This window comes from Idiotropiscis lumnitzeri, chromosome 12, assembly GCF_059441095.1.
Source record: "Idiotropiscis lumnitzeri isolate Australia: NSW breed Sydney's pygmy pipehorse chromosome 12, RoL_Ilum_1.0, whole genome shotgun sequence".
NCBI classification, from domain to species: Eukaryota; Metazoa; Chordata; class Actinopteri; order Syngnathiformes; family Syngnathidae; genus Idiotropiscis; species Idiotropiscis lumnitzeri.
The window spans coordinates 13,101,688-13,117,357 of record NC_142402.1 but is presented as its reverse complement, the minus strand read 5'-3'; the positions used below and the strand labels follow the sequence as shown (position 1 = coordinate 13,117,357).

At 41.1% G+C, this 15,670-nt stretch overlaps 3 protein-coding genes across 4 annotated transcripts; 1 reads left to right on the top strand and 2 right to left on the bottom strand.

Annotated features, from left to right (window-relative positions):
* Positions 1–172: 172 nt before the first annotated feature.
* On the top strand, positions 173–2,842 carry ndufa13 (NADH:ubiquinone oxidoreductase subunit A13). The gene is made up of 5 exons (XM_088310585.1): positions 173–338; positions 1,018–1,096; positions 1,183–1,254; positions 1,520–1,589; positions 2,633–2,842. Exons 1-5 carry the CDS (start codon positions 245–247, stop codon positions 2,750–2,752), a joined length of 435 nt encoding a protein of 144 aa, XP_088166711.1. The 5' UTR covers positions 173–244; the 3' UTR covers positions 2,753–2,842.
* Positions 2,843–5,251: 2,409 nt separating this feature from the next.
* On the bottom strand, positions 5,252–8,579 carry cirbpa (cold inducible RNA binding protein a). 2 transcript variants are annotated; one of them, XM_088310584.1, is made up of 7 exons: positions 8,412–8,579; positions 7,601–7,700; positions 7,216–7,322; positions 7,010–7,136; positions 6,797–6,941; positions 6,650–6,711; positions 5,252–5,541 (listed from the first exon to the last, which is right to left on the bottom strand). In XM_088310584.1, the coding sequence occupies exons 2-7, from the start codon at positions 7,698–7,700 to the stop codon at positions 5,534–5,536; spliced, it is 549 nt and encodes a 182-aa protein (XP_088166710.1). In that variant the 5' UTR covers positions 8,412–8,579; the 3' UTR covers positions 5,252–5,533. The 2 variants fall into 2 exon arrangements, with proteins under 2 accessions (XP_088166710.1, XP_088166709.1); XM_088310583.1 differs by having other exon boundaries at positions 5,252–6,207; positions 8,412–8,578.
* A 1,652-nt stretch (positions 8,580–10,231) lies between these two features.
* Positions 10,232–15,457, bottom strand: LOC148325994 (midnolin-B). The gene is made up of 7 exons (XM_088310187.1): positions 14,906–15,457; positions 13,922–14,015; positions 13,774–13,833; positions 13,054–13,497; positions 12,873–12,972; positions 11,875–12,072; positions 10,232–10,964 (listed from the first exon to the last, which is right to left on the bottom strand). The coding sequence occupies exons 1-7, from the start codon at positions 15,055–15,057 to the stop codon at positions 10,795–10,797; spliced, it is 1,218 nt and encodes a 405-aa protein (XP_088166313.1). The 5' UTR covers positions 15,058–15,457; the 3' UTR covers positions 10,232–10,794.
* Between the last annotated feature and the right edge of the window lie 213 nt (positions 15,458–15,670).

Here is a 15,670-nt window from a genome sequence, read left to right as displayed (position 1 = left end):
AATAGTTATTATATCATTATATATATATCAATATATATTAATTCATTATAGACAAAATAATCACGTTTTACTGCAATTTTTTTTTTAAATAAATTAAGTATCCCTGTCATCTTGGCCAGGGACTTCACAATTTTCAATGCAGTCATGTGGGGGCGCCCGAGTACCCTTTGCTGTATTCAAAAGAGAAGAAGAATTGCTTCAGTGACGTCATCGTAGTGTTTTGGACCGTGGAGGCCGGGGGAAGATGGCGTCCTCCAAGGTGAAGCAGGACATGCCTCCAGCGGGAGGTTATGCCGCCTTCGACTACAAGAGAAATCTGCCCAAAAGAGGACTTTCGGGTATACGCAACACACTAATCTTTTGTTAAATTGGCAGCCTTAGTAGTTACTAAAGTGTCGGACTATCATTACTTCATGCGGCTCAATGCTAATGGTAACAGGCGAAGGCAATTGGCTCGATTCAGAAACAACATTGACTGTGTTTAAAACGTCTTTAATTGGATTAGTATTTACAATATGAAAAGGTTTTACACATCTATGTTGATCATTATTTTTGAGATCGCATTATTGCATAGTAAGCGTTTAGCGCTATGCTTTGCTCTAAGGCGAAAAGCCAGGCTTAATTCTTATGAGAGCCATAAATGAAAAAAAGCCTCAACAGGCTACTCATGTGCGTGTTTCTGCTCAAACGATCACGAACAGACTTCATGTGGTGGTTATGGGTGTCCGACGTCCACAAGTGGCACCTATTACTTCAGCTCAACTCTATGCAGCGCAATAGGCACTTTGGCTGAGAGCATCATAATTGCCAAATTTGCTATTGGCGCCATGTGCACTTAAAGGATGAGAGCAGGGTCACACTGTGCACAAGTGACTGGCGTGACGGAGTCTAGAGAATGTAACACTGAGCTCCTCAAACCTTTTCTGAGACCATGCTGGTGCAGTGAGTTCTATCAGATGTATGACGATGCCAGGCCTCTAATAAAAGCAATTAAACTCACAATTCCTCATTCAACAGGCTATAGCATGTTTGGCATTGGCATCGGCATCATGATATTCGGCTACTGGAGAATTTTCAAGTGGAACCGGGAGAGGAGGTAGGACCAGTTGAGTTTGCTGTATTTTGCGTGAACTGTAGCCTCTGAACACTGATGTTAAATGTGGTGTGTTTTGTGTCCCACAGGCGCTTGCAGATCGAGGAGTTGGAAGCCAGGATAGCTATGATGCCGCTAATGCAGGCGGAGCAAGACCGCAGGTGAAGGGGAAATACAAATACAGTGGTCCGATGCTACTTCAGTCACGGTGGACTTTTCAGATCACATTGTTGGTCATTTGCATGCATTTTTTTGTGTGGGCGGAGTCAACAGAATTCCATTGTAATTTTCAACACAAAACTAACAATTCTCTGTTCAAATGTATTAAGGCAACCTCTCAAATGCCGTGTGAGTTTTTGAAGAAATGATGTCTTGGCTTCTATGTCCATTTTTATATCTGTCGTGACTGTTCTCGTTCTCTGTCAGGAACTTGCGGATGTTGAGGGAAAATTTAGAAGAGGAGGCAATTCTCATGAAGGATGTTCCAGGGTGGAAGGTAAAAGAAAAATGCAGTCTGGTTGTAATTTTCAATGTGTCATGATTCATTCGGATGCAGCTCACATGTATTTTTGATTACGTCAATACAAATACAGTGATACCTTCACTTCCGAGTGCTTTGACGGATGAGATTTTGGAGTTGAGCTGTTGCATGGTATTATTTTTCTCCTTTTGGTGCTAGCCAAATATTTTAGCCACTCAAACGAAGTTAAAAAAGAAAAAGGGCCTAAGCCAGGTACTGTAATGAATGTACTTCCATGTTGGCAAGAAGAGCCACATTGGTCGAGGCAATTTCAGCCCTTCATTAAATGAGACGAGCAGTCAAATGCATAACAAAAACGGTCACAAAGAGCTGCTGTATGCTATATGACTCAGGCCCAGATGCTCTCACATTAGGCTTGTCAACCTGGTGTCACTCACTAGGCTCCGCCCCTTAAAGGAATAACAAATACATTATCGACAGTAATATCACTGTTTAATGAGTGTTGAAGTGCAGAGATACATGACTACTTATCAAATAATTATTTTTGAGACATTTTAATTTCAAAATCCTCAGTTTCATGCTCAGCTGTAAATTTTCCTCGATTTATGTACTCCATGAATGCCGACTTTGTCAAATTGAGTCATTTGCAAATATCTTTTACTTTGGAAAACAATAACATTTTGGCAATTTTCCACACCAAAATAGACACTGAATCCTAATTTGTTTGTGCATTTTCTGCAGACTGAAATGATTTACTGGGATATTTTTTCATCAACAAAATAACGCTGAATTATTTGCAGCTCTGAACCAGTATCGTCCCTTTTTGTACGATGCTGTGATGCCAGTGTGTGGTCTAGCTAAACCTCACTTGTGCGATCCCACCAAGTGTGAAATGAAAGTCAACTGCCCATACTAAAAAACGTGTTATTGAACACAATTTTACACTAATTTATTCCCCGCAACAATGCCAAATCCTGAATTATTATATAAATCCTTAACTTTCTCACCTGGACTAATCGATGGGGCAAATGTTGACACTTGTGGTTGTCTTCCTGCAGGTTGGCGAGAGCATGTACACCACGGACCGCTGGGTGCCCCCCCTGTCCGAGGAGCTCTTTAACCTCAGGCCACGGGAAGAGTTTTTACACAAGCGCTTTGGTTTCTTGTGGTATGTGTAAAATCAGACCACTTAACACCACGTGGATCAACAGCCTCGGCTTCATCTATTTTGTCAATGTTCAATATTAAACCTGCATTTTCTGTTCCTACTTTCTGGCATTCTGTGTGTTTGTGGGTTAAAACTACTTTGAAGCACTGAGCATTTTGATAGGTTCATGTTTTCCATTGCACCAATAGGTTAACATTTACATCTGGGAAAGTAGAAATGATAAATCTGAATTTAAATTTGCAGAAGTCAATGCCACTGAATGTGGATTTTATTTTAAATTTGGAGATTGTCAATTCAATAAGACTCTAGGTGGAGTTAGCCATTTTGCAGCGGCTTTAATTTTTTAAGATAGCTTTCCAGTGTCTTAATACATTACTGTTGCAGAGTTAAAAAAATAAATTATACCATCCTACTTTCAGTTTTGATTTTGTCCATTTAAGAGCCAACATATTTTCCAGATTAAACTGCTGGCCAAATTTGACAGAATCCAATTCATAACCCTTTGATCATAAATTGCATAGCTCAGTGGAAGGGGGTAAAATGCTTAAACAATCCCTGCAAGTCATTTAATTAGATGCACCTGGAGTATATTAACATTGCAAAAGTTGTGTAAATGAAATGGAAAAACAGATCTAGTAGTTTTACTCAGTTTATTTCAGAATAAAACACTTTCAAAGATATTGTTGAAACTCCATCGAGTTGTCAGTCCATCTCCGGCATTTTATTTTTTTTATAAACATGCCGACAGTCAAACACTGAGCCACAACTTATCAGGCTTCGCTGAAGCAATAAGCTGGAGGCCTGAAAAGACAAATATGATCATGATTGTATTAAGTGAGAAAGATTGTGAAACATGCAAACACCATTACACAACAAGTTAAAGACTTTAGAACAAGGGACGTCACTGTGGGCCAAATGGACAAATTTGTAGTTAAAGTACACATTAGATGGACAGAAACCCAATCAGGAAAACAGGCTTAACAGCTTATTTAGGCATTTCCAGAAATATTACTTGATTTTGACGAAAGAGGGAAAATCGGGTCCTCAGCCTCCATCAGACTAGACACCAAGTTAAATGATCAGCAAGCTCCAAGAAGCTCAATAAAGATCCTGATCATTTCAATGAGTTTTTGAAGACTTCAAAAATGCTGATAGGGGCTCTTGAGGACCAGACTTGGGCACCCCTGTTAAGAATTATTTAATATGATGCACCCACATGAGCACATACCTGATTCCATGGTTGAGCAGACTAAACTTATAAATCAATTTCCTAAGAGTGCCAATCAATTCTCGGCCCGGCACTCCCAAAAAATATGCTATTTTTGGGTATAATCAGTTGGTAAAACAGCACTAGATTGTAAAAAGGAAAACTGCTTTCAAATGTTTCATCTGGGTGCATACCTTTAAGAGAATAGTGATAGGAACTCCAGTCAATCTGCTCAAAACTAGGAAAACTTTTAAAAATGGGCATTTAAAAAAAAAATAATAATAAATTGATAAGGTACCTTCTTGCCCCGACTGGTCTTGCACCCAATTGGCAGGCGTGCTCAGGCAGAAACTCTTTCAGCTGTGACATCCACAAAGTCCAATCATCAGTTCAACCTGGGAAAAAAGAGGAAGTGTCAAGTCTGTACACCAACAATAATGCAACCAATACACAACAAAAATAAAAACTCCAACAGCATGCAACACTATTCATGGGTCTGAAACTCACCACTTATTCAAATGTAAATATTCAAGACCTAAGAGTACATTTGGCAGAAAACGTTTGTGGGGCGTTACAGGGGCAAATTAGAGGACTAATGCAGTGAACTCAAGTGGACAGGTCAGTACAATCCATGACTCAAGAGGCCAGTGCTTTTTTTTGTTTGGGTGAACTGATGGAGCATTACATTCCAGGAGCTTCACAAACAATTCCTGAGGCATTAAAGAAAAATCGGAGAAAAAGGCTTTAACGGCCATGTCATGTTTGTGGACGACTTGCGAGGCAGTGGACTAGAAAGAGCGACTGAACTTGAGGGCATTCATGGAAACAATGACAACTGAGTTGGAAGGATGTGAGCAAAGCAAAAGGAGATTTTTACCTCACGTGCATTGGCCTACTCTCCACATATGACCTAGGCAAGAGAGCAGCTTTCATCTCTGAGCAGCACTTGTTGGTAGGCGCAACGCTTCACTCTCCAAGGACTTGTAGGATTTGGAAGTAGCTGACCTCTTGAATGTAATGAAGCATTAACATGACCAAACACCAGCTAAACGTTCCCAGCAACGACTTGCGTTAAACCCCGCTAGAGCTTTAACCTTGCACACAAGTTGCCTACTGAGACTTTGAATAGTTGGTCGGAGCCGAGTGGTACATTCTCAATGGAGGTTCAGATTGGGAAGCTGTCGGGCAGATTTTTATCATTTCAAATTTGGACTCCAAATGCATCCTAAGTAATTCAACTAATGTGCACAAACTTTATCAAGTCCCCCCATGCGACACTTTTTGAGGCAAGAATCAAAAGAATATTTTCCACAATCTGTTTAATGGGCTCCATGAAGCCGAACTGACAAAAAAAAAGAAAAACCATACAAAGAACATAAAGTACAAATCTGTTCCCGATCGCGATTTAACTTTTGGAAACGAAGTTACATTTTTTTTTCCGATCACTTGACAAGATTAGTCCAATTTACAGCACAATTTAAAAAAAATGCAGATGTTGAGCAGAGCACAGAAGATACCTTGGACAGACTGTAGCATGCTGCAATTTGCAACTTCATGAACAGCCAGCCACTTCGGATTTGTAGTTCACCAGTCTGAAAGGAATTCACGCTTTTGGGAAATTGAACACACAGGAGGCGCCAACTAACCTAACTAATTGTAAAAAGGAATTTTTGGCCTTAAAAACTATCCCCTCCCCATTAGGTTTGTCTGGGCCAAAGAATCGCTTTCCTCAGAGTTGAAACCCTGGCGGGAGGTCAGTTTGTGGGACCGCAAAGAAGCAAATGAGCCCCCATCAAAAGTGCCAATATAAAAAAGGACTTTGAAAACCAGGCAACACTTGAACGTTGTGGAGAAGAAAGAAAAAATAGTTCACAGCGCGTGTGGCTGCACCAAAAAAAAAGGGAAAAAGAAAGCCATGGACTTGCTCAATCTGACCCCAAAATTCAGGGCTTGGAATTGACCTACTCATTAAGTTTAACGGTTAACATAGTTGGGAAAGATTTATGGTGCCCCCCGGGGCAAAGCAAAGACCGTTAACTGCTATTTCGTTTTTAAACACTGAATTTTTTTTTTTTGCTTTAAAATCGCTAAAGACCAAAACTTAGGGCTACATTCTTTTTAGACGCTTGGTTTCTACAACAGAACTACAAAACTAAGGGTCAGCAATAACATGGACGGGTATTCTTGAGGAGCGCATCTTTGAAATACAGCCAGCCAAGTGATGATCTTGAATCAGGGAGATGTTTAGTCGTTTGCAGCTGAGGATAAGAAGTGGGCACACAGGTAAAGACACTGAAAGTTCCTTAACAACATCCCACTCAACCCACCACAGTCCAGAAGCCCTCCCACACTTTTTTGCACAAGGAGCTCCCATTTTCTCCCAATTTCAGTGGGAGCAAGGCAACCCATCTCTCTTATTGCGCGCCAGCCTTGTTTCAAAGCAGGGTGATGCGGATTGCAAAATTTGGTCGCCTGCCCAAAAGGCATTGACTTGGCATCAAGCAGGAAAAAGTGTAACACACAAATGTGATATGTTGGGGCTGTGTGTGGTGTCCCGAAAGAATTGACTGCTTGAATAAGGACTCATTTTTAAAAGTTGGATTAAATGAAAAAGAGAAAAAGAAAAAAATGGGAAGTGTGTGCGTGTGATTACAGCCCCAACATAAATCTATTCAGTATAAAAGCAACATCAAAGCCTACCATAGTGGTCGTATCCATCGCGGTACGAGCTTGAGCGGTCACCGCCATAACCACCTTGTCCCCTGGAATAAATTGTCATTTTAGTTGTAATATTAAAAAAAGCACTCTTTAGTCAAGGTACCACTATCATATATTCATAATAATTACCTATTGTCCCTGTAGCCGCCTGAGTAACCGCCACTCCTGTAGCCACCGCCGCCGCCGCTGCTAAAGCTCCTGTCTCCACCACCAAAACCCCTGTCACCATATCCCCTGTCGCCGCCGCCATAGCTCCTGTCTCCATTGTAACCACCTTAAGACAAAATAAATTGTCAAGTTGTTTTAAGATAAGACACGCATATAAGAGGCACAATCACACACCTCTGCCTCTGGAGCCTCCGAAACGGCCTCCGCCACTACCACGTGGTCCACCGGAGCTGAATCCTCCCCTGGAGCGACCACCACCCTTGCCCGCTTCGTCCACGCGGATTGATCGGCCATCCAGAGTCTAGTGAAGACATTTGACGTCAGTTATCAGCAGTCACGACAGTAAAGTAGTAGTAGTTTATTATCAAAGGGCCGTGTACCTTTCCATTCATGGCCTCCAACGCATCTTTGGCATCCTCCACATTCTCGTATTTCACAAAGCCGAAACCACGAGACTTTCCTGTCTCTTTGTCTCTGATCACATCCACTGGGGGAAGAAATTATTTAAATGTCAAAGGTGAAGAGTACAGTTATATATTTATTTACAAGTGTGGTAATCCTGGAATATCACAAATAGTGCTAGATGTCCTGAATGAGTGTAAACAGTTTGATGTAGGGGTGAATAGCACCTTGTGGAATTTTAGCGAAAGAAAAATAATTATACATTTTCATTTAAGATCTCACATTTAATTGTGTGGAATTACAATGAAATAGAAGGTGAAAGAATGAAACCATAATTGCGGATACTGCTCACTAAAAACGTACCCTTTTCAATGGTTCCATATTTTCCGAAGGCCGCCGCCAGGCAGTCCTCGGTCGTGGTGAAGCTCAAGCCTCCAACGAACAACTTTCCCTCATCCGACATCTTAAAAGTGTGGAGGGGAGGAGTGAGTGAGAGAGAAACAAAAATAATCGGAACAGGTTCTCGTTGTAATGCTATTTTCAAACTACGTCATTGCATGCGGCACCACACTCGGCGGTTAAAGTAGGTCATCCATCCAGAAAAAGCGCAATAAAAATAAAGAATTGTGATTCATTTGAGTCGGCGACTTCAGCCGTATCGGTAAAATTGAAAAAAAAGGTCAATCGTGTCGAGAAGGAATAACGATTAATGGAACTGGAGCAGCAGGCCTCGAGGCCGTAAACGTGATCACTCGTGTTAGCCTGATGCTACCTCGATTTAGCATTTCACCCCCTATCGGCGCCATTTTGTGTGCAGAGCTTCTGCTGCCCGCTTTGTTTCACATATTACCATCACTGGCAGTTTTTGCATCAAACACAGCCGCACACACCAACTTAATGAACATCACACAAAATGTATCGAACGCATAGTTCGATTGTTTTAAAAGACCATTAAAAATGAAATTGTTTAACAAGCTTTAATAGCATTTCACAATTATTTTGGTTTATCTTTAAGAAAGCAAATCCTAACGATAGAATTGAACAAACGTAGATTAAAACCAAATAAAGCATTGCAAAAAAAAAAACGCTTTATTTAGCACAGGCGGAATGTTTTATTTTAGTAGAATTAGCACCGAATAGAAAGCAACAGATGTGCGCAAATAAAAGCAACTACCTTTCCACGGGTGATGAATTCACGAACGGTTGTGAGGAGCTTCCGAGGGAATGAGAGCGATAAGAGACGGTCGCAAGTCTTTTACTGAGGCGGTGCTCTCGACGGACCGCTACAACCAATAGGGGCGGATCACGTGACTCGCCTTTGCAACACTTTACGATGGCATTCACGCCAACCGCTGCCCTTGCTTTTATATCGTGATGTATATTTAAAATGTAATCTAAACGAACATAGGATGCCACCACCACACAGTTGTATTGCTGGTTAAAAAATAAATAAAAGCGCAATAACGTTGCTTTGTTGGTCATCATACGCGATTGTGACGTTTGCTCCTTAAACGCATCTTTAACAAATCTGACGACGTGAACTCATCCCTTGCGGGTTGTGCGAATCCCGATTACTTTGCGAAATCTCGCGTTTCTTCGTTGATATTCGTATTAACATAATGTCAAAATAATAAAGGCGGCCAGTAGGTTACTTTTTTTAAGCGCGCAACACTTGTCACTTGACATTCACACCACCAAATTGCTATATGTGTCATAATATGCGGATTTAATGTTGATCTTGAGTGTCTTTCTTGAACTAGGTTTTAAAGGAATCCCAAGGCAAGCATGTGTGTCACGTGACCTTGCTGGCCATAACGGTCCACGGCGCTATTCCGCCTCTTTGGCGCTCTTTTGTGCTGACTTATTGTGACGGAACTGACGTCATCCGTCTACTAAAAATGGCCCCTTCCACTGGACAGCGCCGACTAAAGTGAAGTGGTCGTTTGAGCTTAATACAAGCCAAACGCGAGGGGAAATATAATGTTGTTATAAGGGAGTTGTGTGTTTTTGTATTAATCACTTATTTTCTGTCGAATTAAAAAGTTATTGGTTTTTAGAATTGCAAATGTGTGCATTTAATAGAAACTTCAAATCATGATGTGTCCACCAAGATGCACCTTGATTTAAATACCCAACTGTCCAGAACTAATATTGACCTTAATGTGCACACCTCAATTATGAATGTGAAAAGCACGAGGCCTTCACTCAACTTTGCATTTATGCTCTGCATCCATCAAAGTTAAGACTGAGTCCACATTTTTTTAATATAATACTTTGAAAACTTAGCATTGCTGTCCGATAGCTACAATGTAAAGTTGCGACCCCAAAAGACACTGTCTCAATTCTTCAATCAAAGTGCATGATTCTGGTGCTCATAATAATGTTGTGTCAATAACACCAACACACACTGATCAACAGGCCACAAGTATTTAAAAGACGTTCAATGAGGTCGAGCAACATTTTATACTCCTCTCGCTGGCACTGCCTTCCATTGTTGCTAACCTGTAAACTGTGATTCATCCATTTTAAGCGGACGTCAGTAGAATGTTGCGGAAAGGTGCGATGAGCAATAAGGCGTGTTGTCAAGTCAATGATCAAATTTCATTTTGAATAGAGTGGCTCGATTTGCAAACAGAGTATGGAGTGGAGCCTGGTAGCACGGTGCGTGAGTGATTAGCACATCTGCCTCACAGTTTTCAGATGAGTGTTTGAAACTCGGCTCTGGGGAGTCTGCATTCCCCTGTGCTTGCGTGTGCTTTTTCTACATTCTCAGTTTCCTCCCACATTCCCAAAACATGCATGCCAATAATGTCCATTTGTGTTAATGTGAGAGTCAATAATTATTTGTCAATACATGCCTTGTAATTGATTGGTGACGAGTGTAGGGTGTACCTTCCCTCTTGCCCGAATTAAGTCAGAATATGCTGCAGCTCAGCTCACCCCAATCAGGAAAAGTGTTAAGAGAAAATAGATGGATGGAACTGAGACTTTTGTTAGTTTATCACAGTTTTTAATGAAATTGGCTACAAGAGTCCATCCCTGTTGAGATTTCAGCAACAACATGGATGACAAGAGTTAGCGTTGCTGTTGAGCAGACTTTGCATAGACATAATAGTGTATGTTCTTAAAATACAATCAAATTCTTTGTCATTTCACAGTTAGTTGCGTTTGTTGAATGACGTGAACTACTGAAGAAGCAGCCTGCGAAATATTGAAGCAGGTTATGAAAGTGCTACTCATTTGGGTCAAACACAGGTAATGTAAACATTGCCACCTACTGGCTTGTGGATATATTTCAGAATCACTTCCTGAAAGTAGGAAAGAAAAGTATCAAACTGAAGCATTAACTTTTAAATTTTTTGGGGGCCTAATTGTAATGAGAACAACAAGCATAATGCAGTTTGTTTTTTTCTGTTATGGATAAGCAAAGGGAGATCCTCTGCATTTAAATGACCCAAATTGTGTTTGGTCAGTCATTTTTTTTCATAATTCAATAAACAGTAGCATGTGCACAATAAATGACGCCCATAGTAACTTAAAGTCCACTCCTCTGGAGATCAGGGCCGATGGTGACGCTTATATGGGTGAGCTGGTGGTGAAAATTGGGAACGTCTGCGTGTTTGTCTGTGATGACGTCGCTGGTCCATCAGAGACTGCAAGTGCTTCAGCTTGCAGTGCAACGTTTGATTCTCTTCTGACTTTGTGTGGAAATGGCAAACCTCTTCCGCTGTGGATAAGAGAAGAGTAATTTACTTACAGAATTAATTTCATAGTGTTCCTTCTGTTTATGGTCGTTTGATTTTCTTTTTCCAATCTTAAGCAATAACATAGGCACACCACAACTGTCTCCAGCCGGGAAGTCTGACACACAACTCTGGCGGTGTGCTCCTGCTCATCCATTCTCTTCCTTCATCCGCCACATCTTCCTACGCCTTCTTCAACATCAGCACCACCTCCTCAGCAACATCGCCATGACTGGGGTCACCCAATCCCTCAATAACCTCTCTTGTGTGTGACCTTCACCACTGATGATGCTATCACTAATAAGAACAATCATGGGAATGGATGAACGTTTTAATACACAAAGGTATTCCAATTCATTCTCATTTTGATTAAACACGAGATAATCAGTCTGCTTTCATGAAGGACTACAAAAATGAGATCGGAATTTCTACTGAGACTAAATGAGAAGATTAAGACAATTCTAAGTTAAACAATAACTCTAAACAAATAATTGATTCTGAAAAGTGTTATCCATTAATTTGAAAAAAGATTAGTAGTCAATTAATAGATTGATTCTGACACTTCTATTGACTTGACTCAAAAATTCGACACGCTACAACTCAAATTGACAAAATTCTATTCTGATTTAGTTTGACGCTAAAATTTGAACCTGCAAGTGTTGTGTTTACAAACTGCTTGCCTTGTCCTCCAAGATCACTGTCCCACTTAGTCACTGCCAATGAATTTTGGCTTTTAAGAATCCAAACATTCAATCCCAAGAACACACCCACCCACCAACATATATACATATCGATCGATCGATCCACCAATCCATCGATCATACCCATGGTAGGGTAAAGGAGGGTTTGAGAACGTCAACCATTGAATGAGTTTTAAATGAAAATTGAACTTACCGAGAGCCTCACTGCCGGGCTCGGCCCTTTGCTTGCGATGGTGCTCCTGAGCTGGAGGGTCCGAAGCAGGACAAAGAGACGCCAGAGCCCCGTGATGGTGTGAGGCAGCTCTGAGGAGGTCATCGAGGATCTGCAGAATAATGCCGATGCCGTGGCGACGATGGCTAACACCGCTGCGACTGCATGGCGCCAGAGTGCCTGATGGGGAATTAGATGAGATGAGATTTTACATTTCCTGTCATGTGATTGAAGTGATTGTTACAGAACTTAAATACTAAATGTTGCCTGTTTACTCTTGAGCCGGCTGGTGGCTTGCATCTTTCGTCACAGGGTGGAAAGCCATGTTATGACACACTTGGTCACAATCCAGCCACAGGAGGCTTCAAGCGTTTACATATTTGCGTCTCAAACATGTCAGGATGTGTTAACATAAGAAAGATGCTCGACAGAGTGGCATCCATTTTTCAGTGAAACATTCTGAACTCATACAGCGGACATAGCCACCGCATTTGAGAGCGGAGACAACCGTTAGATTTTTTTTTCATGATTTTAAAACCTTTGACGACTTTGTTAATCATTAACAGTTTTGGCAGGGTTGTTAGCAACAATGTTCACTGAGGTGTGTCAGACTTGGAAGAGAATTTCATAACACAAGGACTTTATCATTTTTTTTAAAGACTCCAGGGGATGGGAGAATCCTTTTCTGAATGTTTTCAAATGTTCCACTGCCTTTAGCTACTTCCGGAGAAGAGTTTAAATTCCTCTCTCCTAAACAGGTTGGGACTAAAATAAAAAATGCTAACATCATCTGGGATTTTGTCTTAAAGATTGTAATTATGTTGAACTGTAATTAGCACCATGAAGGGATCCTTAGAAAATGTCTCAGTTGAGGGACCAAAAAGTTTTGAGAACCTCAACCAACTTGCGAGTTTTGGAGATACAACACATCACTAGACCACAGTTTTACAGACGTTGATTCTTCATAAATCAGGACTCACCAGAGAAAGTTCCAGAGAACACCCCTTTAGAGTGACTCACAAAACTTTCGATGACCGCACCTGGTTGCTTGATCGGGTCAGCAGTGGATGAGTGAAAAGACTGTAAAACATCAATGATGAGGATTATAAACTTTGACTTTGGGCCAGGACGGAACAATGTATACAATCAAACAGGGCCAACCTCTTTGAAGGTGGAGGCAGGTAATGGACTCTGAGGTGCAGCAATGGAATCATTAAAACAAACCGGTGTGGTAGCTGGAATTGGGCAAATGGACTGGAAAGAAGGCGATAAAAGAGTGGCGTGTGGACGGGAGTGATGAGAACTTGCGTGGCAGTGGCAGTCCGTAGAAGAAACAGCTTGGGGTTCAGATTGCATGGAGGCGGCAGAGAATGTGAGTGAGGGAGAAGAAGATGGCGACGTGGGGGTTGTGTCAATGGGGGAGCTGCTCAAAGCGGACTGGCCCGTGTTGACCTTTGGGGGTGGGCTGCCTATAGCCCCTGAGGCTTTGTCCAGCTGCAGCTTTGCCACATCCTGGGCAGACAGCTGGAGCTGCACATTCATTGTGTGGACTCCCAATGCCAGTTTAATGGCCAAAGGTGAACGTCCGGACAGGAAATCACTGATCTGCATAATTGTCGGCAAAAGAAAAAATTGGACATTAGAAAAAGTTGTCATTTTGAGCAACAACCTTAAAACAAAAACTGGAATGCTTTTGTGAGGCAAGCATCACATGTCAACCTTGGCCTCAACATTTGTGACCTCTTAAAACCTAAACAGTCATTTGATACCCAGCTCATGGTCCATGTGTTTGTCCACCATTTGTCTTTGCTAGTAAAACAGTTCAGAACACTAGTAGAACAACTTGGGTTCACTGCAGTATAATAAAGTCTGCACTTTTACCTCGTATTCCGTTAACTTCTCCAAAACCTCCACCATCCTCTGGACTCTGGCACTAGAAAACTGTAGAGCAAAATGATGATACAATACAAAGTGTCACCAAAAATGTGCGATCATGTTCTCTCTTTGTGTGATTTTATTTTCAACTTACAAATAAACCAGCTTCGACCACTACGGGCACCTGTAAAATCAGTCTGCTGCCATCCGTTACACCCTGCTCCACGAGTTTCCCTGCAGTCAATTGCCTGTCACAAGACAATGGGAGAAACTATGTAATACCATTCAAATGAGGTGGCAAAAAGTACTCACACACTCTTTATTTAAGTATAAGTAGAAATATTTGTATGAAAAAAACTATTGTTAAAGTACAAGTACTGAGTCAGAGCCTTTACTTGAGTAAATGTAGAAGATTAATTTCTACGGCAAGAGCTAATCAAACCGCATTCCCCGAGCTTTGCTGACGTCGTGAACTGAGTACTATGAGTTCTCTTAAATAATGACATTGACGGGAAATATCTTGATTCTCTGAATCTGTTGAATCATCATGCTCCCTGTTCATGCCCCTCCATGTCGCTGCTACCACTTTATTTTTTTTTTCTCCAAGAGAGAGGAGTTTTGAGAGGCCAGTAAAAATTATCTAAATATTACAATTCATTTAAAAGAGAGATTGATAAATTTGTGGCAATATGTGAAGACAATTTGAAATTTTGGTATTTTAGCAAGAAATTTTAAGTCACTGCACATAATTTACTTTCACGTGACACATGAAATGATTTGGTAAACCAGATAGTCGTATTTTTTAGATTTTCTTTAATTCCTTCATTATTCGCGGGAAAAAAAAAACTCACCTCGTTTGTTTTTCTAATACCATTTAACCATGGTAAAGTCAGTTTGCCAGAACTCCGTTTGGACAAACAGTCATAGGCCGCCATCTAGTGGCTTATACGGGCAATTACAAACCGTTTCGACACTATTTGTATTTGCTTAGGAAAATGTCATCAGAAAAAAAGAATACTCAAGTAAAGTGCACATCAGTTAAAAATATATAAAATAAAATCAGATACTGAAATACTACAGTATTTGTACTTGGTTACAACCACCGGAACGCCGTATAGGAAAAGTCTCGGAGGCTTACTTGTCATTGTGCAGCAGGACGATTCTGTCCGTGTCGACGTTAAGTTGACGAGAGAGGCGAGTCCTTAGCCCGTCCACAGTCTCCCCACTGGGGACAATGAGCTCCAACGGGCCGCCGATGGAGCTGGAGCTGGAGCCGACGATCAGACGCATAGTGGAGCCGCTGTGAATACAGAAACGACCGACGCCCCCTTCTAAAATACACAATCCAGGTAGGAAATAAAATCGAAATGCCTAGTTAAAAAAAAACAGACTCGGCTCTCTAACGTGACGTCAGTATTTCATCCCTCAAACTGTTCGTCGACTAAGGTTGCGGATGAAAGTCAATTAAGCACTTAACGTTTCGGAAGAAGCTGAAGCTAGCTCACAAATCGTCATAACTAGGGTCAGTCCGCAAACGTTTTACTACTTGAGAAGACGGTATTCGCTAAGGCCCGCCCATAAAAAACTCACAGCCAATGAGAGAGAGAGACCCAAGTCGGAATGCGTCGTCCAATTGAAAGGGCCTTTTTTGAAAAGGTACCGCCCTGTTTAGTCCCAGCTGTTCATTTGGTGAAGCGCGGTTTAAAAAAAAAAAAAAAAAACACGAACGCAAATGATGTAAGTATATAATAATACAAAAATGATGTAAGTATATAATAATACAATAAAAGTAATAATTAGTAGGGATGGGTAAATACATCCCTAAAATATTTGACATAAATTAATTAATTAATCAATTTTTACATTGCTTGTCCTCACTAGGTTCAAGGGTCAGTTGGGGCCT

Excerpts from the sequence above, each read along its gene's own strand:
- LOC148325994 (XM_088310187.1), bottom strand. The coding sequence starts at position 15,057 with ATGCGTCTGATCGTCGGCTCCAGCTCCAGCTCCATCGGCGGCCCGTTG. Across the intron at positions 13,834-13,921 it reads TGGTCGAAGCTGGTTTATTT|TTTTCTAGTGCCAGAGTCCA; the intron begins GTAAGTTGAAAA and ends TTTGCTCTACAG. Across the intron at positions 12,973-13,053 it reads CTGCCTCCACCTTCAAAGAG|TCTTTTCACTCATCCACTGC; the intron begins GTTGGCCCTGTT and ends GATGTTTTACAG.
- cirbpa (XM_088310583.1), bottom strand. The coding sequence starts at position 7,700 with ATGTCGGATGAGGGAAAGTTGTTCGTTGGAGGCTTGAGCTTCACCACG. Across the intron at positions 7,323-7,600 it reads ATATGGAACCATTGAAAAGG|TGGATGTGATCAGAGACAAA; the intron begins GTACGTTTTTAG and ends TTCTTCCCCCAG. Across the intron at positions 6,712-6,796 it reads GGCGGCTACAGGGACAATAG|GGGACAAGGTGGTTATGGCG; the intron begins GTAATTATTATG and ends AATTTATTCCAG.
- ndufa13 (XM_088310585.1), top strand. The coding sequence starts at position 245 with ATGGCGTCCTCCAAGGTGAAGCAGGACATGCCTCCAGCGGGAGGTTAT. Across the intron at positions 1,255-1,519 it reads CAGGCGGAGCAAGACCGCAG|GAACTTGCGGATGTTGAGGG; the intron begins GTGAAGGGGAAA and ends GTTCTCTGTCAG. Across the intron at positions 1,590-2,632 it reads AGGATGTTCCAGGGTGGAAG|GTTGGCGAGAGCATGTACAC; the intron begins GTAAAAGAAAAA and ends GTCTTCCTGCAG.